The 27,188-nt window shown below is 43.6% G+C and overlaps 4 protein-coding genes across 4 annotated transcripts in view; all 4 read right to left on the bottom strand.

Annotated features, from left to right (window-relative positions):
- The window catches only part of LOC147434261 (uncharacterized), a 73,977-nt gene extending 53,572 nt beyond the window's left edge, over positions 1–20,405 (bottom strand). The window contains exon 1 of the mRNA XM_086490818.1: positions 20,206–20,405. Within this exon, the coding sequence (XP_086346944.1) occupies positions 20,206–20,223 (18 nt within the window). The 5' untranslated portion in view covers positions 20,224–20,405. The remainder of the gene's footprint in view (positions 1–20,205) is intronic.
- A 2,156-nt stretch (positions 20,406–22,561) lies between these two features.
- On the bottom strand, positions 22,562–23,494 carry LOC147434260 (uncharacterized). The gene has a single exon (XM_086489913.1). The coding sequence runs from the start codon at positions 23,492–23,494 to the stop codon at positions 22,562–22,564; it is 933 nt and encodes a 310-aa protein (XP_086346039.1).
- Positions 23,495–24,232: 738 nt separating this feature from the next.
- Positions 24,233–25,017, bottom strand: LOC147434259 (uncharacterized). Its single transcript, XM_086489912.1, has 2 exons — positions 24,803–25,017; positions 24,233–24,725 (listed from the first exon to the last, which is right to left on the bottom strand). The coding sequence occupies exons 1-2, from the start codon at positions 25,015–25,017 to the stop codon at positions 24,404–24,406; spliced, it is 537 nt and encodes a 178-aa protein (XP_086346038.1). The 3' UTR covers positions 24,233–24,403.
- A 254-nt stretch (positions 25,018–25,271) lies between these two features.
- LOC147434258 (uncharacterized) lies at positions 25,272–26,135 on the bottom strand. Its single transcript, XM_086489604.1, has 4 exons — positions 26,101–26,135; positions 25,702–26,010; positions 25,386–25,621; positions 25,272–25,306 (listed from the first exon to the last, which is right to left on the bottom strand). Exons 1-4 carry the CDS (start codon positions 26,133–26,135, stop codon positions 25,272–25,274), a joined length of 615 nt encoding a protein of 204 aa, XP_086345730.1.
- Positions 26,136–27,188: the final 1,053 nt, after the last annotated feature.

Here is a 27,188-nt window from a genome sequence, read left to right as displayed (position 1 = left end):
TATTATGATTTCTCCCATAAAGAGAGACTTGTTACAATACAGTCTTTGTGTTCCTTGTGACCTAGGTGATGCCATGAAGATGGAAGGCTTCATGCACCACAAACATAACATAAACTTGAAGAAAGCTTTAACTATCCCAAGCCTCAGTCCCAAGACCTCAAACACCTTCGAAGGTGGAGAGAGCTAGCAGGGAATGAGGGTAGGGAAGAGGAAGAAGAAACATTTCGTAGGAGAAAGGATTAGTTCCTCACTTATCATACTCTTGTTGCTAGCATACATAATAGCATAGTAATGAAGAAGAAGGAGATGGCAAGCTTAAGCATTGAAGCATGGCTCTTGGTTGGATTTGCACTCCATAGCCAACAGTGTTGGTGTAGGCTCTCAACCTCTACTTGCTTGGAGAGGGAGCTCTTCCACTTTGCATATCACACAATGAGAGTGCTTGTGAGTGTGTGTGGGTGAGTATACCCCCTAGGCACCCCCCTAGCTTGCTTGGGTCGACCCCCCCTTGTAGCTCATGCCTGAAGCTCATTGGACCCCTCCAGGCCTAGCCAATCACAAGCAGGAGCCATTACAAGCAACATGGGTAGCCTTGGGACAAGTGTCCCCCTTTCCCCTTTGAGAGAGAGGACTTGATAAATGCTAAAACAATTAGATAATTCATGTAATTTATCATTGGACCCCTTTGAAGCCTAGCCAATAGGCTTCAAGCAACACATGAAGGTAACATGGGTAGGGGCCTGACATGTGTCCTTGCTGCCTCTTCAAGATGGGCTTCACTTGTGTGTGTGAGTGGGTGTTCTCTCTCTAGGCCCTAGGAAAAGGGCTCGCCCCCCCTCTTGTAGGAATGCTTTTGACTTTTAGGTGATCAAGCACCTTACTCACCAAGCATGACAAAGCACTTGAACTAGGGGGGGTTCCCACAAGCATCTCAGGCAAGCTTCTCAAGGCACCTCAAGTACTTTAATCATGCAGCAAGTCAAGCACCTCAAGCATGGAGCCAATCAAGCACCTCAAGCATCTTAATCAAGCACCTCAAGCATGAAAAACACCTCAAGCATGACAAGCACCTCAAGCAGGACAAGCACCTCGAGCTTGGGCCGGGTTCCCACCTCAAGCTCAGCCCTAGCTTACTTAAGGTCAAAAGGACTTTTACACACATTTATTGGAGGTCTTCAATGAAGCTAACCCTAAGGTCTTATGCTCCATTGGTTAGCCTTGCTCTTTGATAGACCATCTCCCTTTTGGGCCCCTTTACATTGGCCCCGTGTTGAGATAGATCTAAAAGCACATACCTATATCTTAACACTTGTTCCCGTTTATTCTCCCACATTAAGTGATCAATTTAATATGAGAAAATCATTTGGGTTAGTTAGATATTAGATTTTATGACATCAGATGTAATTTTGCTTCTCTCTTATAAATTCAAAGCGCGTATTTGGTAAAAAAAATATGATCGAACTCTATCAACGGCTGAGATTGGAAGTGCGTTACCATTGCATCGAGTTTGTCGAACGCAACGTCCGGCAAACAAGTACCAACTTCTTCTCGTTCGGCCGGTTGAAGCAGGATCATGCTCTGCAAACTCGAGCCACGCCACGACTACAACAAAACCAGTTGCCTTCTGGAGCTGCTCGCCTCGGGCTTTCTGCTCTGCACTCCTTCCCATCCATCAATCTGGTACGTTGTTATCTGTTACAAGAGGTGCGTGCACACACCTCCATACACATTTGTCTGAGTTAACCGTCCGAGTTGCTTGAATTGCGACACCATTTACTTGAAATTGAATATCCCTGAGAGAAAACCAGTTTTGGCTGAGTTGCGATCTTCATTACAGGAGCATAAGGGACCTCCAAGTAGACGTAGTGGACCATGTGCTTGAAAGAAATAAACATGAAGAGCTTCCCCACCTTAGAAATCCGATGTCTAGGGTACCTCATGGTGACATTGTTTATCGACCCAAGTGAAGAAGAGTTGATGAAGATGTTGGCTGCCTGGGTCAACAGGAATCCAGCGAGAAATGTACATGGATAGTTGTGGGTGAAGTTCACCACCTGGATCAAAGGTTAGAGGCTGGTAAATGTGGTGGGTTTCCTCAATATTGACTCCATAGTGCCGTGATGGGAATCGGTGCTTTGCTGGCATGAAGGAGAGAGTTACATCCATAGCATACTCTGTGGCTTTTGTGGTTGCCTTTTGATGGGTTAGCTGATTCTTGTAATGCACTATTTCCAACGTAATACTGTCACGTGACACATTCAACCCTATGTGTCCGTGGACAAGCTACAGCATGACCAGGGTTCAGTTCAGTCAAGTCAGTCTAGAATAGGAAGTGATCTGGCACTTTTGTGAGTCTGTTCGCAGACCGTGCATGTCCAGACACTTAGATTAGATGCATATCCTCTTTTGCACCCAGCATGATCATCAGATTTCCATCAGAACGCGTCAGGAGCATTTTTACAATGCATAGACCTATTTTCCCTATTTTTGACATTTTTCACTTATTACTTTTAAGTGACTTTTGTTGGAAACTAGGTAGGGCAATTTTGCTAAGATAATATGTAAGCAAACTAAAGCTAGCACTTTCTGGCAGAAGAGGCAGCAGGAGCATTGCTCAACAGGCACCTTCTCAAGCAAGACTACGCCCAAGAGCTTGGCGTTTCCTTCCCACAGCAAAGCCAGCGTTTTCACTTCAGATCCAGCCAGTGTTTACTTCAAGAGCATAACCAGCCAGAGTTTTGCACTTGCAGCAACACCGGCAGCAGCAGAACATCAAAATGCCCAACGTTTTTGCAACAAGAACCCAGATCAGCCCCTAGCATTTTTGGATCAGCTTGGACCTCAAAGTTCTTGCAGTTCCGACGCGACAAGGCAACAAGAAGACCAGCGTTTTCAGTTTTCAGCAGTTAGCACCCACAGTAGAAGTCCCGAACCTCGCAGATCTCACCTTCCTGCAGCAGATCCTCGCCGCACGGTCAGATCTCGAGCAGATCCTCGCCGCACGGTCAGATCTCGCGAAGTTTGCAGATTCAGCCCGGAAAACGCAGATTTCAGCATCTGCGTTTTCAGCGCGTCGTCGTCGTCCCGTCGTCATCGACATCGTCACCAACATAGAGTCAGAATTCAACAGATACAAGATTTGCAGATTTCAGTCATTAGCATTTTCAGATTTCAGCCCGTCTCGTCGTCCTCATCGTCGTCGACATCATCGGCAAGTCCAAGCATTGTAGAGATTTGTGCAATCATAAGTAGACCGCTCTCGCCATAGAGAGTGGGGCCTTCGGAGGAGGGTTTGACAACTCTTCTAGTGTCGTATTCTCTTCTCTCTCTATCTCTCACTCTCAGCACCTTCATTCACAGTGTTTATCCACTTGGTTTGTGTCCATTGCACTCACTCACTAAGGGAATGGAAGGCTCTCCCTTCCGTAAGTAAAAGGAACCCTTGAGCACAGTTCGGAGCATCATGTTGAGCAAAGTTCAACATTCACTTCCGCTGCACCTTACATTGGTATCAGAGCTTTGGTAGTTTTGTGTATAACTCAAGGAAAGAACCACAAGAACCACATAATCTTTTTTTTCTTGTTGAGGTCGCACGTAACCCAAATCCTCTTGGGCGTGTCGATTCCTAATCGTGTTTTTGAAGAGTGACAGGAAACCCAAGAAAGAAGGGCTTGTCCAGCCTCCCCTTGTGCCTCTTTTCACTCATTGAGAGTGGACTGTGCACTTAGCGCCCGGCCAATTGACGTGAGGTGGGAAAAAGCAACCTTGGTGTGAGCGCAGTGCCGCCAAGGGGTGCGCCCGCAGAAAAGAGCAGAACTCGGGTGAAGAGAAGATCCTTCTCTAACACAGATTGCAAGTGAAAGAAGCGCCTCAAGAACCTCAAGACCCTCAAGAACTCAAGAACCGCCAGAACCCAAGACCCCCAAGAACCCAAGTTCCTCGTGAACTTAAGAACCCAAGACCACAAGAACCCACAAGAACCACGACTTCAGTGGATGGTCATCACTCGAAGCGGAATGGATACTTCGCTTGGAGGTGATGAGCATGAGAGAGGCGAAGAAGAATTTTCCCCACCAGGAGGTTTTTCCGACCCTCCCCCTTCCCTATCTACGCCAAGGATTGCACTAACTCTTATGGAGGAGTCGAAGCATTTATTTATGGAAAGAAAGTTAGAACGCGAAGAAAGAAAAGCAGAAAGAGAAGTAGAAAGAAAGGCCTACGAAGAACGAAGAACGAAGGGTAGCCATAGATTGTGAATACGAAAACAGAGTGGCAACCATAGAGCGTGAAGCACGATTAGAAGCCAAAGAAAGACAAGCAGAAGTTGATCGCGAGAACAAAGCACGAAAAGAAAAGAGCGACAAACACATGAAAGAGTTCTTGCAACTCTTTTCTATTGTGCAGGGGCAGTTTGAACAGAATCAGGAGAAGGAGACTCTCTCAGTCTCTTCTTCTCCAAAGCATGACACACAGGATTTGCCTAATGATAAGCATGATGAATTGCTTGACAATGATAAGCATGATGATTTGAATGACAATGACAAGCATGATGCTTTGCATGATGATCAAGATGGGATTTCTCACAAGCATGAGCTGTGATTGTTCACAAGGATGATAGTTTAGTTGATACTCTTTCTAGTGAAGCTAACCTCATTGCAGATTCGATCAATCACGAAGAACCGATCTTGGCTCTCGAGTCGAGGTCTACAGAACCCCCACAGGAAGATTCGATCAAACAGGAAGAACTGATCTTGGCTCTCGAGCCTAGGTCCAAATAATCCCCACAGGAAGTACTATGTGTTCGAATGATTTGTTAGCACGCATTGTGCGTGTAAGGTGCAGCGGAATGAATGTTTGCACTTTGCTCAAGATGAGTGCTCCGAACTGTGCTTATGGAAGGTAGAGCCTTCCGTTCTTAATGAGAGAATGATATGATCACAAACAAAGTGAATGGACACTGTGCGTGCAAGTGTATGAGACTGAGAGATAGAGAGAGAAGAGAGATACGACATCAGAGACGTTGTAAAACCCTCCTCCAAAGGCCCCACTCTCGGCGAGAGTGGACTACTTATGATTGCACAAACTGTTACAAACTGAATGCATGGGACTGATGCAAGTCTAGGCTATGTCGGCGATGACGACGGGGATGGCGAAACCGACCTAAGGGCTGAAATCTGCAATCTTTTATCTGCTGTCCAAAAACGCTATGGGCTGAAATCTGCTGTTGCCAAAAACGCTAAGGAAAACGCTGATTCTGCTGGTCTTTAGGGCTGAAAATCTGCATCTACTGTAGGGCTGAAACTGATGGTCTTTTATGGCTGAAAATCACCTTCTGCAATGGTCCAAAGGCTGAAATCTGAGGCTGTTCTTGCTAGGACCAAAAACGCTAGGCATGGGGGATCTGTTGGCGATGGCAAGGGCTGAAAACGCTGGTGTTTGCAGATTGCCGGCGGTGATGCAAATGCTGAAAACGCTAGGGATGGCTCTTGCTTGGAGGGGAAACCACCAAGGTTCTTGCTTGAGAAGTTGCCTATTGAGCTTGGCTCCTGTTGCCTCTTCTACCAGAAAGTGCTAGCGCTAGGTTTGCTTATATACAAACTTACTCAATTTGCCCTATCTACTTTCCAACAAAAGTCACTTAAAAATAATAAGTGAAAAATGTCAAAAATAGGTAAAATAGGCTATAAATGCATTGGAAAATTCCCCTTAAGGATTTTGATGGATTTTGATGGGAATGCTTATGATCATGCTGTGTGCAACCAGAGGATATGCATCTTCACTAAGTGTCTGGGCATGCAAATCATCATGCTTATCATTGTCATTCAAATCATCATGCTCATCATGGAATAGGCATGTTTATGGTTTTGTGTTGTAAATGGAGATTCTTGAAGGAGAAAGAAGAATGACTCTCGACGAAGTTGAAGCATTGAAGGAGCCACAAAAGACTTTGTATCGCTTTCGGCGCCAAAGAAGCAAGCGTTGCAGACCTTTATGAAGTTCAAGTACCGCACGACCCACACATCAGAGTACGCCGGCGAAGAGTCCCTTCCAAGATTCCAAATGTTATTGGCGATCTCCCTCGACGCCATATAGTTCGGTACCAGTACCTCACTTCGAAAAGGAGAGGATGTCACGTGACACATCCAACCCTATGTGTCCGTGGACAAGCTCATATTAAATTGATCACTTAATGTGGGAGAATAAACGGGAACAAGTGTTAAGATATAGGTATCTGCTTTTAGATCTATCTCAACACGGGGCCAATGTAAAGGGGCCCAAAAGGGAGATGGTCTATCAAAGAGCAAGGCTAACCAATGGAGCATAAGACCTTAGGGTTAGCTTCATTGAAGACCTCCAATAAATGTGTGTAAAAGTCCTTTTGACCTTAAGTAAGCTAGGGCTGAGCTTGAGGTGGGAACCCGGCCCAAGCTCGAGGTGCTTGTCCTGCTTGAGGTGCTTGTCATGCTTGAGGTGTTTTTCATGCTTGAGGTGCTTGATTAAGATGCTTGAGGTGCTTGATTGGCTCCATGCTTGAGGTGCTTGACTTGCTGCATGATTAAAGTACTTGAGGTGCCTTGAGAAGCTTGCCTGAGATGCTTGTGGGAACCCCCCCTAGTTCAAGTGCTTTGTCATGCTTGGTGAGTAAGGTGCTTGATCACCTAAAAGTCAAAAGCATTCCTACAAGAGGGGGGGCGAGCCCTTTTCCTAGGGCCTAGAGAGAGAACACCCACTCACACACACAAGTGAAGCCCATCTTGAAGAGGCAGCAAGGACACATGTCAGGCCCCTACCCATGTTACCTTCATGTGTTGCTTGAAGCCTATTGGCTAGGCTTCAAAGGGGTCCAATGATAAATTACATGAATTATCTAATTGTTTTAGCATTTATCAAGTCCTCTCTCTCAAAGGGGAAAGGGGGACACTTGTCCCAAGGCTACCCATGTTGCTTGTAATGGCTCCTGCTTGTGATTGGCTAGGCCTGGAGGGGTCCAATGAGCTTCAGGCATGAGCTACAAGGGGGGGTCGACCCAAGCAAGCTAGGGGGGTGCCTAGGGGGTATACTCACCCACACACACTCACAAGCACTCTCATTGTGTGATATGCAAAGTGCAAGAGCTCCCTCTCCAAGCAAGTAGAGGTTGAGAGCCTACACCAACACTGTTGGCTATGGAGTGCAAATCCAACCAAGAGCCATGCTTCAATGCTTAAGCTTGCCATCTCCTTCTTCTTCATTACTATGCTATTATGTATGCTAGCAACAAGAGTATGATAAGTGAGGAACTAATCCTTTCTCCTACGAAATGTTTCTTCTTCCTCTTCCCTACCCTCATTCCCTGCTAGCTCTCTCCACCTTCGAAGGTGTTTGAGGTCTTGGGACTGAGGCTTGGGATAGTTAAAGCTTTCTTCAAGTTTATGTTATGTTTGTGGTGCATGAAGCCTTCCATCTTCATGGCATCACCTAGGTCACAAGGAACACAAAGACTGTATTGTAACAAGTCTCTCTTTATGGGAGAAATCATAATACAAATGCCTATTGGAGGGGGGACCGGCTCCACATAAATCCGGTCCTCAATTGTTGTCATGTTCTCTAAACTCTCTCTCTTGCAAAAGTATTGTCTATGCCAAGTTAACTAATTGCTATGATTATGTTGCTATCTTCAATTATGTATACCCGCTATGCTCACAAAATCATTTCTTGAAAGTACTCTCATTAAATTCCGCTATTCTCAAATTGAATAGGCAAATTCCATTACATTGGTATCAGAGCATTTGGTTTCTCTTTTCTTGCTTAAGAAGAGAGGTCCTTAAGTAGCCTATAAATGGTTGATGTTGTTAATTATAATAGAGTAAGTGGAACTGGGATCTAATACCGGTTTTGTTAAGCCCACTATGTGGGGGATGGTGCACACCTCGGGAGCTTTGGACTTAATAATGGAGTCTTTTTAGACTTGCCTACGGCTTTACCATTATTGAGCCATAAGAAGTCCGAAAGGAGCTAGCCCTTGGCAACTCTGCTATGTTAGACCTACTCCTCTACTCTCTATAATTAACCACTTTGAGCCGTGGGTGTAGATACTTAAGAGCCGATTTTCAAAGGCTAAGAGGAGTGGCAACTAAGGTTTTGAATTGCCAAAGCATACACTAAGTACATACATAAAATTTTGTTAACATGGCTGACAATAATCAAGAGAGTAGAATGAACATTGATAGCTTTGATTTTGCACATGAAGGTGCTAATGATGATGCTCCCATGTTTGTGAATTATCTTGTGACTAGGTTGCAACAAGCTATGGGCAACCCTACCTTGCAAGCCGAAGTTACTCAACAACTTCGTGCCTATGGAATTTCCCTTCCTCTCCAAGAGGAGAGAGAGCTTAGGAGGCCTCTTGAAGAGACCCCCAAAAGAAGACTCTCTCCCATTCGAGAGGAGGAATCCAAAGAGAAAGAAAGCAATGAAAGTCTAAGTTCTTCTGAAGATGTGGCTCCACGAAGAAGGCGGTCTAGACGATCACCTACTCCTCCCAAGAGGAAAAGAGCAACCCATAGTCCTTCTCCTCATCACTCTCAAAGGCAAGAGAGGAAACAAAGGAAGAAAAGGGCTAGGAAGAGGTCACCCTCTTCTCCTTCTTCTTCACCTTCCTTCTCTTCCGATGAAAGTTATGGCTATTCTCCTAGAGAATACAAGAGGGGAGGGCATCACAAATCATTTCCTGCATGGCGAAGGTCACAAAAGCTAAAGAAGTTCAAGGAGGGAGGAAAGAGTATCTCTTTTCTCACCTACGATGGCACCTTTGGTGCTACCGACAAAGTGTTGGCCTTCATCCAGCAATTTGATGCGGCCTTTGGGGACGAGGGCTTCACAGAGTCCTCCAAGCTACGCCATGTAGCTATGCACTTCCAAAAATCAGCTCGTCAATGGTGGGCTAGCCTTCGTGGCAATGGAGAAGCCCCAAAGACATGGAAAACTCTACGAGTTTCCATCATGAAGCAATTTCTTCCAAGCGATACTAAAGATAAAGTTCTTACCGAATGGCGCGGCTTGAAGCTCCTCTCTCATGAGTCTATCAACAAGTATGTAGATAAGTTTTGGGATTTACATCTCAAAGCTACTGTCTTTCAAAAGATAGACTTTGCCGAGCAAAGACAACAATTCTGTGCGGGATTACCTGAAGAGATGGCCGAATATATCAACTCTCAAGGGCCCGGTACTATTACCGAAGTAGTCCACCACACCATGGTTGCTTCACGCATCAATTTCCATCAAGGGGCTAGACGTAATGTCAAGCCCATGGAAAACAAAGATAAAAATGATGCAAAGGGGAAATCCAATGCTCAAAATAATTCCCAAGGCACTTCCAACAACAACAACAAAAATCGGTCCAAGGAGAAGGGAGTTTACAAAGGTAAAAACAAACTCTCTCCTGAAGAGCTTGAAGCTTTTCGCAAGGACCATAAGTGTTTCAAGTGTGGGAAGCAAGGACATGGCTATCGTTCTTGCCCCAAGAAGAATACTCGCAATGAGACTCCTAGGGCTTCCACCATCGAAGCTCCAAAAGAGGATGCTCATTGCAAAGGATCATCACTCTCCTATGCTTGGGGAAAGGTAAGAGAGCATGATGCCTTCATCTTGTTTGACCCTGGCTCTACTCTCAACTTCATATCAATAGAGTTGGCCACCAAGTTGGGCATTCAAGCTTTTGAGATGGGAGATATAGTAACAGCTGATGCAGCTTTCAAGGGACAACAAGCCTCCGTTACTCCCTTGATTGAGAAGTTGAGGCTTCATGTCCAAAGCTATGTCGACAAAGAAGACTTCTTCATCTCTCCCCTCCAACATCAGGATGTTATCCTAGGGGCACCATGGTTTGATCGCATGGCTGCCAACATGAAGTTTCCTGAAAGGAGAATTTACTTCACCTACAGGGGAAAGAACATGTATATAGATGCTAGTGAGCGTGGTCGCACTATTCCACTTGTAAATCCTCTTTCTTTTGATAAATCAATGAAGAGCTCAGTTTCTGCGTACATGATTTATGTCAAAGAGTCTCTAAAAGCTAATAATGTTTCATCAAATGAAAATGATAGGAATCAAGAAGAGTTAGACTTGTCTACTTTTCTAAAAGGATTCCGAGATGTGTTCATCGATGATATCCCTATGGACCTACCTCCAAAACGAGGGGATGATGACCATCGTATTGAGCTCCTTCCAGGAAGCTCACCGCCTAACAAACCTCCTTATCGAGTCTCACAAGCTCAACAAGAGGAGATCATGAGGCAAGTACAAGAGCTGGTAGACAAAGGGATGGTGAGGGCTAGTTCCTCTCCCTTTTGTTCTCCAGTCCATTTAGTGCAAAAGAAAGATGGTACATACCGTATGTGTGTGGACTATCGAGCACTAAACCATATCACTATCAAAAACAGATTTCTCGTACCTCGGGTAGAAGATCTGTTTGATAAGCTACAAGGCTCTACCTACTTCAGTAGGATTGACCTTAAGAGTGGCTATCATCAAATAAGGATAGTGGATGAGGATATCTTAAAGACCGCGTTTCGCACAACATTTGGTCTTTATGAATATCTAGTCATGCCTTTTGGCTTGACTAATGCACCAGCTACGTTCAATCGTTTGATGGAGAAAATTTTTAGACCATATCGAAAATTCACTGGAGTGTTCTTCGATGATATCATCATCTACTCCAAGTCTTTGGAGGAACATAAGCAACATCTCCAAGTGATTTTTCAAGCCTTGAGGGAGAACAAACTTTTTCTCAACCAAAAGAAAAGTGAATTCTTCCTTCAAGAGATTCAATATCTAGGCCATATTATCTCTCACGATGGTATTCGTATGGATCCATCAAAGTTAGAGGTAATAAAATCATGGCCTAACCCAAGGAATCTACATGAGCTAAGAAGCTTTATTGGTATGTGTGCATACTATAGACGCTTCATAGCAAAATTCTCTCAAGTAGCAGGACCACTACACGACTTAACCAAGAAGAACGTCAAGTTTGTATGGACTGCTAAGGAGCAAAATGCTTTTGAAAAACTCAAAGAGAAGCTTACTTCCCAACCAGTCCTCGTGCTTCCGGATCTCTCATAGCCATTTGAGGTCCAATGTGATGCTTGTGGTGATTGCCTTGGAGCGGTTTTGCTTCAAGAAGGGCATGCCATAGCATATGAGAGCCGAAGGCTCAATGGTGATGAACGAGTCTTGGGCATTTATGAGAAAGAGCTTTTAGCTGTTCTACATGCCCTAGACACATGGAAGCACTACCTATTGGGGACTCCATTTATCCTATGAACCGACCACCAAAGTCTCAAGTATTTCATGACGCAAACCAAGCTTTCCGACAAACAAATGAGGTGGGCAAATTTTCTTTCGCAATTTAATTTCCATATTGCTCACATAGCTGGTAAGCACAATCAAGTTGCCGATGCACTTTCACGACGACCAAAAGTTAATGCGGTGTCTATAGCTACTCACAATGATCTATCCTCTATGATAGATGAGTATGCTACTGACCCTGACTTTAGAGACATAATGTCAGCCCTTGCTTTGGGGAAGAAAGAGGAACCATTCACCTTGCAGGATGGTTATCTTCTCCACGGCAATAGGCTATGTGTTACCCATTCCCTTCGTGAGAAGGTTATGTATGAATCCCATGCTCCTCCATATGCAGGGCATAGAGGTATTCAACCTACTCTCCGAGGAGTAGAGACGTATTTCTATTGGCCTACCATGAAAGTGGACATACAAGAGTATGTTTCAAAATGTGTAGTATGCCAAAAGACCAAGTATGATAGAGGGAAGCAACCTGGATTACTCCAGCCATTGCCTATTCCAAATTCACCATGGGAGAGTATATCCATGGATTTCATCTTTGGATTACCCAAGTCTATCCATGGGAATACAGGAATATGGACAATAGTCGACAGGTTTAACAAGCAAGCACATTTTATTCCTGTCAAAAAGACTATTAAGGCACATCAAATGGCAACTCTCTTCATATCTCAGATTTTCAAACACCATGGATTACCCACATCCATCGTGTCAGATAGAGATCCTAGAATGACCAGTAATTTCTGGAAAGGTCTCTTTGAAAATCTAGGAACAAGATTGAATTTCTCTTCGGCCTATCACCCACAAACGGATGGCCAAAGTGAGATAGCCAATCTTACGATACTCGATCTACTCAAGACTTATGTTACCGAAGTAGATCAACGCTCACAATGGGAAAAGTATTTACCGCTAGTAGAGTATGCCTACAATAATACTGTACATACTTCTACGGGCAAAGCACCTTTCGAGATCATAGAAGGAAGACCTAAAAGTCCCTTGCTACTGAAAGTACATGGGAAGATCTTCGCCGCCGATGAGTATAGCCGTGACCTACAAGAATCTTTTCAAAAGATTAGGGAGGCTATAGCCATCTCTCAACAAAGGCAAAAAGCTGTTGCTGATAAGCACAGAAGAGCCTTAATGTTCAAAGAAAATGATTGGGTCTTACTCAAGTTTCCTAAGGCTCGATTAAGGCAAACGACGGGCAAAAATCCTACGGGCCATCAAAAGTATTATGCTAAACTAGCAAAAAGATACTATAGTCCTTTCCAAATCTTGAAGCCTATCAATGAGACGGCTTATCAACTCAAGTTGCCCAACCATTGGCTTATACACAATGCCTTTCATGTAAGCTTACTTAAGCCCTACAAAGGAGAGCCACCAATTGAACCAATTATTGAAGACCCTCCCGAAGTTGAAGACCAAGAAGAGGTGCTACAACCCGAAGCTATCCTTCGGCATGAAGACAAGGTACTACGACATGGTAAGATTATCCGACGATATCTTATTAAGTTCAAAAATTATCCTTTTGAAGATGCTAAATGGATGCAAGGAGTACAACTTAAGGATAGTATGAACCTTGTCAATGCTTACAATGCTACATTAGAGTAAGCAAATGTACAAATTTCTTTTAAATAACTCATGTTTTTGTCTTATATGACTAGTCCTCTTTTTAATTGTGCACAAATTTAACTAGTATGCATGCTTAGAATCATGTTTGTGATGACGACGTCTCTCAAACACCAAGTAGAATTTGTCACTCTACTTTGGGAATGAAATGGACTAAAGAGCAGACATCCTTGCGGCAGCTATGTCTCCCAAGCACCAAATGGATTAGTCATCCATCTTGGAAAGATGCCGTAGGGTAAAAAGGGATCCTTTACCCGCTAAGTACGATTGACTAATGACTAAGACTTTATCTCTTCTACCTCATAGTCGAGGACGACTATGATTTCAAGAGAGAGGTAATGTCATAAAATCTAATATCTAACTAACCCAAATGATTTTCTCATATTAAATTGATCACTTAATGTGGGAGAATAAACGGGAACAAGTGTTAAGATATAGGTATGTGCTTTTAGATCTATCTCAACACGGGGCCAATGTAAAGGGGTCCAAAAGGGAGACGGTCTATCAAAGAGCAAGGCTAACCAATGGAGCATAAGACCTTAGGGTTAGCTTCATTGAAGACCTCCAATAAATGTGTGTAAAAGTCCTTTTGACCTTAAGTAAGCTAGGGCTGAGCTTGAGGTGGGAACCCGGCCCAAGCTCGAGGTGCTTGTCCTGCTTGAGGTGCTTGTCATGCTTGAGGTGTTTTTCATGCTTGAGGTGCTTGATTAAGATGCTTGAGGTGCTTGACTGGCTCCATGCTTGAGGTGCTTGACTTGCTGCATGATTAAAGTACTTGAGGTGCCTTGAGAAGCTTGCCTGAGATGCTTGTGGGAACCCCCCCTAGTTCAAGTGCTTTGTCATGCTTGGTGAGTAAGGTGCTTGATCACCTAAAAGTCAAAAGCATTCCTACAAGAGGGGGGGCGAGCCCTTTTCCTAGGGCCTAGAGAGAGAACACCCACTCACACACACAAGTGAAGCCCATCTTGAAGAGGCAGCAAGGACACATGTCAGGCCCCTACCCATGTTACCTTCATGTGTTGCTTGAAGCCTATTGGCTAGGCTTCAAAGGGGTCCAATGATAAATTACATGAATTATCTAATTGTTTTAGCATTTATCAAGTCCTCTCTCTCAAAGGGGAAAGGGGGACACTTGTCCCAAGGCTACCCATGTTGCTTGTAATGGCTCCTGCTTGTGATTGGCTAGGCCTGGAGGGGTCCAATGAGCTTCAGGCATGAGCTACAAGGGGGGGTCGACCCAAGCAAGCTAGGGGGGTGCCTAGGGGGTATACTCACCCACACACACTCACAAGCACTCTCATTGTGTGATATGCAAAGTGCAAGAGCTCCCTCTCCAAGCAAGTAGAGGTTGAGAGCCTACACCAACACACTTGGCTATGGAGTGCAAATCCAACCAAGAGCCATGCTTCAATGCTTAAGCTTGCCATCTCCTTCTTCTTCATTACTATGCTATTATGTATGCTAGCAACAAGAGTATGATAAGCGAGGAACTAATTCTTTCTCCTACGAAATGTTTCTTCTTCCTCTTCCCTACCCTCATTCCCTGCTAGCTCTCTCCACCTTCGAAGGTGTTTGAGGTCTTGGGACTGAGGCTTGGGATAGTTAAAGCTTTCTTCAAGTTTATGTTATGTTTGTGGTGCATGAAGCCTTCCATCTTCATGGCATCACCTAGGTCACAAGGAACACAAAGACTGTATTGTAACAAGTCTCTCTTTATGGGAGAAATCATAATACAAATGCCTATTGGAGGGGGGACCGGCTCCACATAAATCCGGTCCTCAATTGTTGTCATGTTCTCTAAACTCTCTCTCTTGCAAAAGTATTGTCTATGCCAAGTTAACTAATTGCTATGATTATGTTGCTATCTTCAATTATGTATACCCGCTATGCTCACAAAATCATTTCTTGAAAGTACTCTCATTAAATTCCGCTATTCTCAAATTGAATAGGCAAATTCCATTACATCTGATCATCCATGGAAGGGGTAAAGAGTTAGATACATCAAGGGATAAGTCCATAAACCTAAGCAAAGTTTCATATTGTCTAACTCTAAAGCCTGGATCTTTACAAAAAGGGGCCTACCATAATCCCAGGGATACAAAGAGGCCACAACAGTTAACTTGATAGTAAAAGTGGTTATCACTAATCTTCACAGCCAATCTATTTCCTCCTGAAGCTTACTAGCACTTCATCCTTCATCTCCTGCACCCAATTATATATCACATCCAGAGAGCCATTGTCATCCAACATACCCTACAGGTCTTCAGCCCTTCTTGCATAAAGCTCTAGAGAGTCTTTCAGGATTGAGACTCTATGCCTGTAGATCCTTATTTGTTCAAGCTTGAGGTTGGCATCCTGCACAGAGCATCCAGTAAATAACGTTTTCAAACTAGGAGCTTGAAAGTTAGGAACAAATAAGAAAGAATTTCTGAGCTTCCAAATAATCCACAAAAATTATGCTCTAAATCTATTCCAAAAATTTGAGAGAAGGCCAATTGAGTCGCCTAAGAGCAGCTGTTTCCAACCCATTTGGTGGTCTAGAATGTTGACTAAAGGGTAGAGGATGGGGATGTTGGTCTGGCAGTTGAGGAACAGGTGAGGGATGTCTTCTATTTCTCTTCTGCACCTGATGCATCTACCATCACTCTGATTGGCTTTTCTACTTCTGGCCCCTGTCCAAAGAGCTTTATGAAGGATGAGCCACAACAGTACAGACTGCTTGGGCTGAATACTTTTGTTCCAGATAGATTGGAACTTGAAGTTCCACTGCTTCCTATCAAGCTGCACATTCCATCTTTTGTTTAGGGTGACATGGAGGGGAGGGACCTGTTCAGCTGTGAAGTCGAGGGGGTTCTTAAGAGCTATCCCCCTGTTCCATCGTATGAATTTGGCAGATGGAGTGACATCGGCTTCGAATATCCATTGATATCCTTGGGGGAACTATTGTATCCTTGATTCCAGTTCTCAAAATTCCCAAGGTTGTAGCTTGTCAATCATGATAAGTTGCTCTGAGGTGAGCCACGAGCTATTGGTTTTGCTCCACAAGTCCTCCCAAACTTTGAACCCTTTGTGATGAATTCTCCTGGCTGTTCTGGCCTGTTGATTAGTGATTTGGGGAACTGGGTCCCTAGACCACCAGATGGATTCCTCTCTTCTGATTCCTTGGTCTTGTATGTGTTCCTGGCTAAACCCCAAAATGGGCCTCCCTCTCTCCCATGCTTGCCATACCGATTTGAGAAGGGCAGACCCTATGGGGGTTATCTCTTGAGTCCCATCTTTGTTTCATTGTAATCCCAAACCCAAAGGGATGCTTAAGAGCCTGAACACTTGCCCCTCTGGAATGACTTTACATCCCTGTTAAGCCATCCAGTTAGGGATGGGAGAGATGAAGGCCCTAACTCCTGTTTTGGAATGGTTCACTTTGGAGCCAGATGCAGAGCAAAAGATAGTGATTGCTCTCCAGAAGTTTTGGAGTGACATGTCTTCATTTTTTACCAACCCATTAGTGTTATCTGCAAATTGTGACACGCATTGTTGTTTTTCAGAGTTTGGGAGAGTGATCCCCTCTATCATCTTGTCAGCCATCCAGCCTTTGACTAGGCAGTTAAGTCCATCTATTGCAACTGCAAAGAGTAGAGGGGCAAGGGGACACCCTTGTCTGACAGATCTGTTGAGAGTAAATGCTTCTAATAGCATTCCATTGATGGCCACCTTGGCGTGAGCAATTCCAAATAGAGTCTTCACAAAACTGACGAGGTTGACTCCAAACCCCATGTGGCTCAAGCTGTCTAGGATGAATGACCACTCTAGCCTATCATAGGCCTTGTCATAATCAACTTTGACAAATACAAAATCTTGGTTAATTTCTTCAACATGCTCTATTCCTTCCCACAGGGAGATAACTGCCTCCAAAATTCTCCTCCCTTTTATAAACCCTTTTTGCTCTTCATTAATCCACTTGGCGAGGTGAGCGGTTAACCTCTTAGCAATGGCTTTGGCAAAAAATTATACCCTGTTGTAAGCATGGTCAAAGGTCTCCAGTTGCTCAGCTCCTCCTTTGGACCTCTCAGGGGTTTTGTTGGGTTTTAACACTTCAATGGCCTCATTAAGATCTGCTATGCTCAATGGGGAGTCAATTAGAGAAAGATCTTCCTGTGGGATCACCTTTCTTCTAAATTTCCAGATGGTCTCTCTGCTCTTGATTATCTCTTCAGTCAGTAATTCCTTGGGGCTTGAAAGTTTTTCGAAGTGAAGTTCTACCAGCTCCACATTCTGGGAGTCATTTGTGGCCTTCCCCTGGTCAGTATTGAGAAGAGGGACAGCGTCTCTGCCATTCTTCTTCTTGAGACTTCTGAAAATCTCTTTAGAGGGTCTGTCAGCCTTCCTTGCCCACTATTCCTTGAAGAAAAGTTCGGTATGCTGAATCGCCCTGTCCTCCTCTGCTCTTATTTGGCTTCTGAGGGTAGAGATTTGACTCTGAATGAGCACATTTAGGGGCTGGGAGTTCTCTAACTGCCCCAGTTCTTCATACATTTTTTCTTTCTTTTTCTTCCTAGCTTGGGTGACTTCTTTTCTGGTGGTAATCAGGAACTGTTGAGAATCTTTAACTGCCTTGCTCTAGCTCTTGGCAAGGGTGGAATTACTGGAGAATGCTCTGGACCAGATTTATGATATTCTTGCTTGGACATTAGGGAGAGTGAAGAGTTGAGGATCAGTGTGAAACCAACTGTTCCTGATTTTGGATGCTTTGTCATCACAAGTGATCAATAAGGGGTAGTGATCTGGCGCACAGGTAATGTACTTGGGTTTTGCCTTGACCCTATTAAACAGGATGGTTACTGCCAACGAGAAATAGCACCTGTCCAACCTAGCTTTTCTTGCAAGAAACCCCCTTGCTGTAGTTTTGCCAGGTGAAGCATCCCTCTGTATCTGCATCCCAGAGGTCGTGCTTGCCTTTGCATGCTTCTCATTTGTCTTTCTCTTTGCCTTGGAGAGTCTGCCCCCTTCTCAGGAACCTGTCCTCCAACGTCTCTACCATGTTAAAGTCCCCAAGTAGAATAATTGGTCCTTGAATAGTAGAGATTTCCTCCCATACCTGGGCCCTGTTAGGGCCAGTCCCTCTAGCATAAACAGATATTAGTTCGCAATTGAAAGGGGAAGGGAGAGAAACAGAACACCAAAATTGTTGACTTCTATGGGAGGAAACGCCGTCTGCTATCTGCTTCTTGATTCCTATAGCTGTACCCCCAATCCCTCTTGAGTGGGAAGAGGTGAACCATCTCCACTCAGGGTGGACTTCCTTCAATCTTCTAAGGAGATCTTCTCCTTCTACTTTGATCTCTTGCAGTGCACAGATATCCACAGCTTGATCTTTGAGCCAGTTGTTGATCTTTTTTGTTTTGGTGGGGTCAGTAATCCCCTTTATGTTCCAAGAGGCAATTTTCATCTATTGGTTTTTTCTTTTCCTTTACTTTGCAAGACCCTGGTGGGAGTCCTGGCAACTGCTTCATGAGCTCTTTTGTTTGCCTTCTGGATTTCCATAGGCATTGGGGGGATGTTGGCATTTTCTTCTTGCAAGAGTGCTTGTGACGCCTGATTGAGGCCCAGAACTTTATTCCTGACTTCAATTTGCATGTGATATTCTTCCTCTGTTGTACCCTCTAGCTTATCCTCTAGAGTTGCTCCTATGTCCTTAGTCTCAGCTTCTGACTCGGCTTCTGACTTGGATTCAGGGACATCGGATTCTATCCAGTCAAGGATTTCAGCCAGTAGAGCAAATCTGTTCTGATTGCTCTGCTTGGGTCTGTTGGTTTCTCTGCTAGTGCCTCTCCCATTCTTGCTGGGGGCAGTGGGGGGTGATGGGGTGGCTTCAGCTTTCTGATTGGGATTTTTTGGGGGTTCCTCATTGTTGGAGGAAAGAGTTGGGTTGCTGGGGGTTGCAGGTGGTGGAACTTTAGAAGGGCAATTTCTTACAAAGTGGCCAGCTCCCCCGCAATTGAAGCAGACATTAGGCAAGTATTTGTAGACTACAGGCTGTTCCATGCAATGACCCTCGTCAATGGCTATTACCATTGAATCAGGAAGCGGCTTTGAGAGGTCCATCTCCATAAGCATCTGAGGGGTGCCATGAGGGGTTGAAGTCCCTCTGGGGCTTTCCTTCTAAGACTTTTCCTAAATGCCCTCCTACCTACCTTAGATGGTGGTGAAAATGCAATGGGAGGTTGGGTAGTTCAATCCAAACCAGGTAGTTTTCCAGGGCCGATTTGTCTGGGTTGAAATTTCGAGACCATCTGAAAAGGCACAGTGGTGACGCTCTGAGTACCCAATGTCCCGAGCTTAGGATCTCGAAAGCCATTTCTAGTGTTTTGAACATGAATAGATAGTGGTTCTTGGGCAAGGCTTGGATGCTCTCTACCTCGCACCCTCTGCTGCACCATTGATTCCTGAACCAAGCCCTCAACTCTTCAACTGGTGGATGCGGGCCCGCCACCACGCCTATGAGGGCCCTGTTTTCAAGATCCTTTTCTATTTTCCTAACTTGGGAGAAGGGCAGAATGACCAACGGCTTACCTCGAGGATTAACTCCCATGTTGACAACATCCACTCCAGGGCATTGTCGGTGGAGAACGCTCGGGGTACCATCGAACGCTCGGGGTACCATCGGGGGAAGACCAAGGGGGGCCCTCATGAGGAGGGTCCGGATGCGGGCTTGCTGGCACTACGGGACATCTCCGCTTTTCCAAGCTTCCTGTAGCTGCTCCGCGAACCCTTGAGGTAGGTTCTGAAAAAGCTGCTGGGTAAAGAGGCTAGACGGGCAGGCCTAAAATGCAGGGCTTAGGTTTTGGCTGAGTAGTGGCCTGTGCGGCAAGGGGTTGGAGGACTGCCATACATTTTCATGAGTGGTCGATGTGGTGGGGAGAAGCAAGGGTACCACCCCTTGCATTAGGGGAGGTGATGGGAGGGCATGACATGACTGTTAGATAGGCATCCTGGGCGTTAGGTTAGAAGATTACCCTCCTTCATTTGCACCCTTACATAACTTCACGCTTGCCCCGAATTTCTCGATCAGATTTTTTATTTTTATTTTTATTTACTTGGTAAGCCAAAGGAGCTATCTACAGGCCACCACGTGGCATAATAAAAATAAATAAAATTTTATTTTATTTAAAAAAATAAAGCAACGCTACAATAACAGTTGCGCTATCTGCAACACAGAAAAGCAGATATCTGAATTACCGAATAAACAGCGCTCATATACAAACTAAGTCGAAGCAAGAGTCCACAGCAGACGCCGTCGTGAGACGTTCGCAGAGGCACCAGTTTGCAGGTTCGAAGAGGTGCTGTATTTCGGAGTTTCGCAAACGCACCAGCTCACAGTTTTTGTGCAGGTTCGTGTCTGCCCGCGAGAGAGAGAGAGAGAGAGAGAGGAGATAATTTTAAACCGTTTAATAAAAATAGGCATCGAGATTCGACTGTATAAAGTTCACGATTCCATATTGGCACCGCAGGATCAAATCAAAACATTCCAAGCCCAGACAACGTCCATTGGGTTTCTCAGAGCCAGTGTTAGAAAAAAATCGGATCCATTGTATTTTAGCCGGCTGAAATCCTGGTTAGATTTTGAGCTTGTCTTGAAGAAAACCGGGAAGTTTTCACAAATTTTATTTTAATTACCGGTAAAAGCTTTAAATTTTGACCTAAAAACCGGGAGAATTTCAAGCTTGCCCTTATTTTCTTTGGTTAGGAAAAATGTATTTTTCTAGCCCTGCTCGGTGCTTCTTCTCTCAGCCTTAGAGTAGGTCAACTTCATCTTTTCTCTCGCATGACTGGTATTTAGTTGGAGAAAATTAAAATATGTAGTTTTGGAGGACGCATATGATTCATAGATAGAACACCAAGGTGAATACAGAGCCAGGTTTGCATCAACTTATAGGTTGAAGACTATGACATTTACACATCCAGGTTGGTTATTGAAACGTGCATTGAGTTCACACCATCATTATTTGGTTTCCTCACCAATCATTCTACATGATTTTAATGTGGTTGTTTATTTACGTCACTTTATTTTGCTTGATCCTTGGGTAGGGTTTATGGGAATTTATGTTTTGATGTTCCAGGTTTTGGGTCATCTAAGATTTCTTTTTCCTTCAATTAACACGAAAGCCTAAATTTGCTTTGCTCAACCTTCAAATTAAGAAACTTTTTAGTGAAAAAGATTGCATGGCAATGGGTAGTAGCGAGTTGTAGTGTTTACCAAACTCATCAACTTGCACAAGTCTTTTTTGGTTTTTTGGTAGGAGTCTATGAGGACTTTCGGAAGGGTATACGAGAAAATTTCACTTGGTTGGCCAAAGGACCAAAAAAAAAAGCTTCATTGTAACAAAGTAACAAGTAAAAATATACATATCTCATATAACTCCTCGAGCTTCAGAATAGCTAGGGACAAAAAATAAATGAGTGCATCCATGGAGCGAGCCAAGAGCAGTGAGCCTCGAGCAAAAATGAGAAATCAGTTGAGCAAATAGAAGCGAGCACAAAGTAGCTTGAGACAACCCCACTGTAGTAAAATCAAGCCCCATGTATTTAGGGTTTAATACTTCTATGACAAATACTCCAGTGCACATAGAGAAAGACGATCCTAAAATCGCGAGAGAGAGAGAGAGAGAGAGAGAGAGAGAGAGAGAGAGAGAGAGGAAAATTTTTATAGACCTTCATGAATGTTAATACTCCCTAAGCAAAAATTGGTAGGGCGATGGAAAAATTGCATGCACCATGATTTCTTTTAAATCATGGGAAAAATTTATAGGGAGGAAAATTTGTAGAGAGCTTGTGTGTGTGTGTGTGTGTGTGTGTGTGTGCGTGCGCGCGTGTGTGTGTGTGCATGTGTGTGTGTGTGTGTGTGTGTGTGTGTGTGTGTGTGTGTGTGTGTGTGTGTGTGTGTGTGAGAGAGAGAGAGAGAGAGAGAGAGAGAGAGAGCAGATTTGAGATGTACTACCTTTGCAAAAGGCCCAAATGATCTATGAGAGAAAACCATACATTAATACCTATGATACAATTATTTGAAACACGAATGAAACAAAAGAAACAACCTGAAAAGATTATGAGTGGTGGGTACAAAATGAGATAGTGACAAGCTAGAGGGGGTTTGAAGTGTGTGTGTGTGTGTGTGTGTGTGTGTGTGTGTGTGTGTGTGTGTGTGTGTGTGTGTGTGTGTGAGAGAGAGAGAGAGAGAGAGAGAGAGAGAGTGACAGAGAGCATTCCATTCAAAGTTGACCATTGGAAAGCAATGGAGATTGCAATATAGACAAGAGAGAGTGCCATGGTAGAGTTGCAAAGTTTGCAAAACTCTTTGAATATGTTATGGATGAAATCTATCATATTCTTGAAGGAATAACCTAGAAAAAAAAATGCTTTAGTACCTACCTCTTACAAAAAGTTTATGCTGATTCATTTCAAAAATTAGGTGCTGAGTGGGTTACAAAATGCACTAAGTAGGAGGAACTAAATAACTGCAGTGATCTATAGACTATAGGTTTTGCTATCTTGTCTACCCTTCCAAAAACAAAATAAGACATCACCCAGGCTATAGCCCTTATAGCTGATTAGGTTGGATTCTGACTGCCTTTGTTAGCATATCCTTAAGAATGGCCTTTGGAATTCGTGCTTGATGGATATGCATGTTGTTGTTGACATCTTGTCCAAGTACAATCAAGTACACAAAATAAAGATGCTTGCAAGCAAGAAAGGATGCTTTTTTTGCCAACCTGCCTTGAAAATCAATGCACGAACAAGATGGGACATTCTGAAATATAACTTCTATGCATGATGTAGGGGCTCTATTGTGACCTGTCAATAGTTCTATGGTAAAAATCTCCTTCTCTCCTTCCACTTCTACGCAGCTTCCAGTCAATTTTGCTGACATTTCTAATGCTGCATTAACTTGAGCATAGGCAGCCTTCGATACCCCTGGTCGATAGGGATAATTTTGATCTTCATTTTTGTTGGCATGGGGCTCTCTCTGATGCACTTCTTTGGGGATCAATGATTCCGTTGACACTCCAATCTCAAATCCTGCCTTCACAAGTGCACAAGCTTCTTGGATGTTGAGTTTGGTGCCCTTTGCAATAGGCCAAACATGCGGAGCGCATTCTGGTGGGTGTATGATGCTTGTGACCATTCTCCATGTATGCCTCACATCTGTGTTGCAAAAGTAGCAAAACTTTTGCTTCCGCCAAGAAGATAATTGACAGTCACTCCAAAAACATGGAGCTGGGTCTCCCGGTCTCTGCCTCAATCCACACTTCTTACCAGCTGTCCAATGGTTACACTCCACTCTACTTGATGTTGGTATCCTGCGAATAGCCCACTTTGTGTCATGGACATTTTGCTCTAGAGCTTGCAACAATTCACTGCACGGTTGCTCATGTGCTGCATTTGACGTCTTATCTTGCGTGACAGAATTATACTCAGGCCTGTGGCTACAAATGCTTGTATCCATATCCATTAATGGTCGCTTGGCACGCATTGTCCTCTTCTCACCCTTGAAATTAACTCTGTTATTGAACATTGGAGTACCCATGGAAGCATCATCCACTGCCCTAGAGGTGGCTGCTGGTGATGGACTAGTCTGCATCCTTGACATGGCTCTGTCAACTAAAATTTCCAATGTTGGCCCCCCTCCAATATATTTACCATCCAAGAAGGCTAGACGCCGGGCACATTGAAGATAGGCATTAATAAGATCAGTGACACATGCATCATAAAGACTAATTTTTTGCTTGTACCCCTCTCCAGCCAACCAACTTGCATGTTTGCTCTCAGAGAGGTTGGTCCTTGGAATCAATGCATTCATTATGGGCTCCCCATCCTTGACCATCATATGTCCCCAATGGCTAACCCTAAAATGCCACCAACTCAACCAACTATCTAGCTTTGGTATGTTTTTATCTGTTGTCTTGCCTGTTGCCCACCAGCTCCTAATCCTACGAAATTGCTCGAGTGCCGCATCTGTTGTTTCAGACAATCTCCACTTCTCACACATCTCTTTATGCTTTGATTGGTCCTGGGAGTGGATATACCTCTGTGTGTGCACCCTCAAATTATCCTCCCAGTGCCATAGACAAGACCTTTCCCTACCCACCATTTCCTTCTTGTCCCCGAACACATATCTCACTGCATTCCAATTTGCTCCTGCCTCATCTGACATGAATCCTTGAAAATTGGCTGGCCTATATGTGTGCTCAATCATAACCTGGTTCATAGATTCCCAAAACATTATTTGTGCTTCCTCATCCTCTTCTTTGAACTCGCATGTGGCAATAGTTAGAAGCTCTCCAATCCTAATAACATTACAAAGCCATGAGCCAAGGTATACAATAGTTTACACAATTAGTATCCACATCCACTTATTTATTTTTTAATACTTATTTGTTACTTACGTGTGATCATAAACATGTGCTCCCATTGTGTGCCAGCCTCCTTCTATTCGATGGACATGGTCAAAACAAACCCATGATAATCGGAGGTCTTCATGTCCATCTCTATCCATCCTTCTGACCACATCTACTCCTGAACTTGGGCCAGTAGTAGACATCTTGAATATGAAGGACCGCTCTTGTGATGTTGATGCTTGCAACGGAAATCGAGAGCCATGGAAGAATTGAAAGTGGCACTTTCTCTTTAGTTCAAGAATTGCATCATATCCATCACCCATTGGTCGAGTGGTCCTTCTACACTGCATCACCATTTGCTTTACCCTACAACATACATAATCATGGGTGAACCAATTTTTCAAGAATACAAGTGTTTTGGTGCTTATAAGTTGAAAACTTACTTCTTCATGTTGACAAGGGTAAGCAATTCTTGGGACATCTCATGGACCTCCTTCTCACTTATAAAATCCCCACTTGTAATATTGTCATCTGTGAAGGCCTTGAGCACCATCTCTCTAGCCAATATCATTTGTACCTTCCTAGGGCCTGCTCTATTGTCCATTGTCACTGCCTTAGCTACTAAGGCTTTTATGTTCCGAATTGATGCTCTAGACATTCCCTTAGGGACTATGTGTTTGTGCTTGCCATGGTGCATAAATAGCCTACTATGGCAAGAATCCCTAGGCATAAAGTAGTAAACTGTTGCTGGACAATCTTTCACACACATGGGAACATGCTTGCAAAAAAAGCATTCCAAATTTCCATAGCTCCCCATGGCTAGGCAGCCATTCTTTGGGAGCTTGGACAACTGACCATTCCAATGTTGCTTGTTAGTTTGATTAGTTCTGCTCCTAAATGAGCATCGCTCATTCATACATTGGAAAACCCCTCCACAAAAACTCTTCCTAAGGACAAAAGATTTTTGAGTTCTTGTCTGAGTTTGTGGTTTTGTCCACAAATTTCCCTCATACTTTTGCTCCATACCCTCCATTGCCTTCCCCTCAATCATTTCATAGATGCAGAATTCTTGGTAGGTTTTTGGTAGATCTTTGACCTTGCCCTTGTATTCACACTCTTGCATAATAGTGTGAAGCACATCATTGGGAGGGAGTGTACGGATGATCTGGAATGCAGAAACTGCTGTCTCAAAATTTAGCGTTTCTTCATCTAGCTTATCAAATTCAACATGATCTTCATTTTCCTCATCATCATCAATTTGTCTGCAAGAGAGCAAAAAAAATAGTGAAGAATTGTTCAAATTCAAACCTTCCAAAATGATCTTGGACTTACATGCACTTACATTGGTGCAGGTGATGGACCAATTGGAGATGACTCAGGGGTCTGAAAGATGTCTTCTAGTCTTGCAGTGTAATTTTTAGATAATGACTCCTCCAAGATGAAGTATGCCTCCATATAAACCCCCGCATAGGTGGGAAGAGGTGCCAAAACATTAAACTCTTGTCCCTCCTGAACAAGAGCCTCGACAATGACCCTAGTTGTACCACACAACTTCTCTTGTAGGAGCTTGATGGGAAGGAGGCATTTTCCATGGATGAATGGAATGTTGATGGACTGTCCGGACACAGATTGCAAGAAAATTTTAGCTTCCCTGCATAAAAGAGAACTTTCAATCAGATCAACACCATATCCATAGTTAATAATTTTGAGTAAATTGAACACGTGTCAAGTCAATCTGTACCAACAACTCTGTAAAGTTAACAATTTCACATTCATTCAAAAACACTACTGTCTCAATCCGAGTTTTTTTTTATAAATGAAATTCTGACAAATGCTTAAAAAATGTTAATCTTGAGAAATGTTTTAAAAAACGTTAATCTAGCGAAATGGTTGTAAAAGTTAATAATTTCACAGACATTCGAAAACACTACTATCAATCCCAGTTTTTTTTAAAAAATGAAATTATGAGAAATGTTTAAAAAAATGTTAATCTTGAGACATGTTTAAGAATACGTTAATATGGAGAAACGGTTGAAGAAAGTTAGTTTGGTTTTTTAATTATATTCTAACTTTTCAAAACATTTTTATTGCCCTTCAAATGTTCAACTTTTGAAATGCACACTGCTTATTCTTAATCGTTCATATTGTTTGCCTGATTTCCATCCTTTGCAACGCCATGAGGAAGGCAAGGCTCTTGCAAACGTCGCCACTGGCCAAATACTTCCACCCCTTAAGCCCCAAGAAAACAGTAAAGGTAAGCTTAACCTTTTGATTTAAGGACCATCTTTCTCAAATCTTTAAGCACGCTGAGCACGCTTAAAGATCTGAGAAAAGAGAAGGTGAATTTGACAGCAAATGAGAGCATTTGAGTTGAGCGTAGGTGTGAGAGGAATGGAAGATTCCTGTTGCTGTGTGTATTGAGTAGGTGGTAGCACTGTTGAAGCTTGCATCACTACTAGTTCGTGGTAGCAACAGAGCTCACAGAGAGAGAGAGAGAGAGAGAGAGAGAGAGAGAGAGAGAGAGAGAGAGAGCTCCTATGAGAGACACTATGTATAGTAAAGCTCCCTTAACACCTCAAACAGCGTGAGATGCAGGGTGTGAGTTGTCGATGGAGAACTGGAGAGCAAAGCCAGGAGGGGTCAGCGTGACTGCGAATGGAGAACACACACACACACACACACACACACACACACACACACACACACACACACACACACACACACACACACAGAGTCACTTACATGTTTGCAAAAAGAACAGATAGATTCTTCACATAAAGCTCCAGGAGAATGGAGAAGAGCAAAATGATAAGTGGTAGTATAGAGGTG

Source organism: Adiantum capillus-veneris, chromosome 19 (genome assembly GCF_014529385.1).
Source record: "Adiantum capillus-veneris isolate H3 chromosome 19, ASM1452938v2, whole genome shotgun sequence".
Lineage (NCBI taxonomy): Eukaryota > Viridiplantae > Streptophyta > Polypodiopsida > Polypodiales > Pteridaceae > Adiantum > Adiantum capillus-veneris.
The sequence above is the reverse complement of the archived record's forward strand: the minus strand, read 5'-3'. Positions and strand labels throughout refer to the sequence as shown.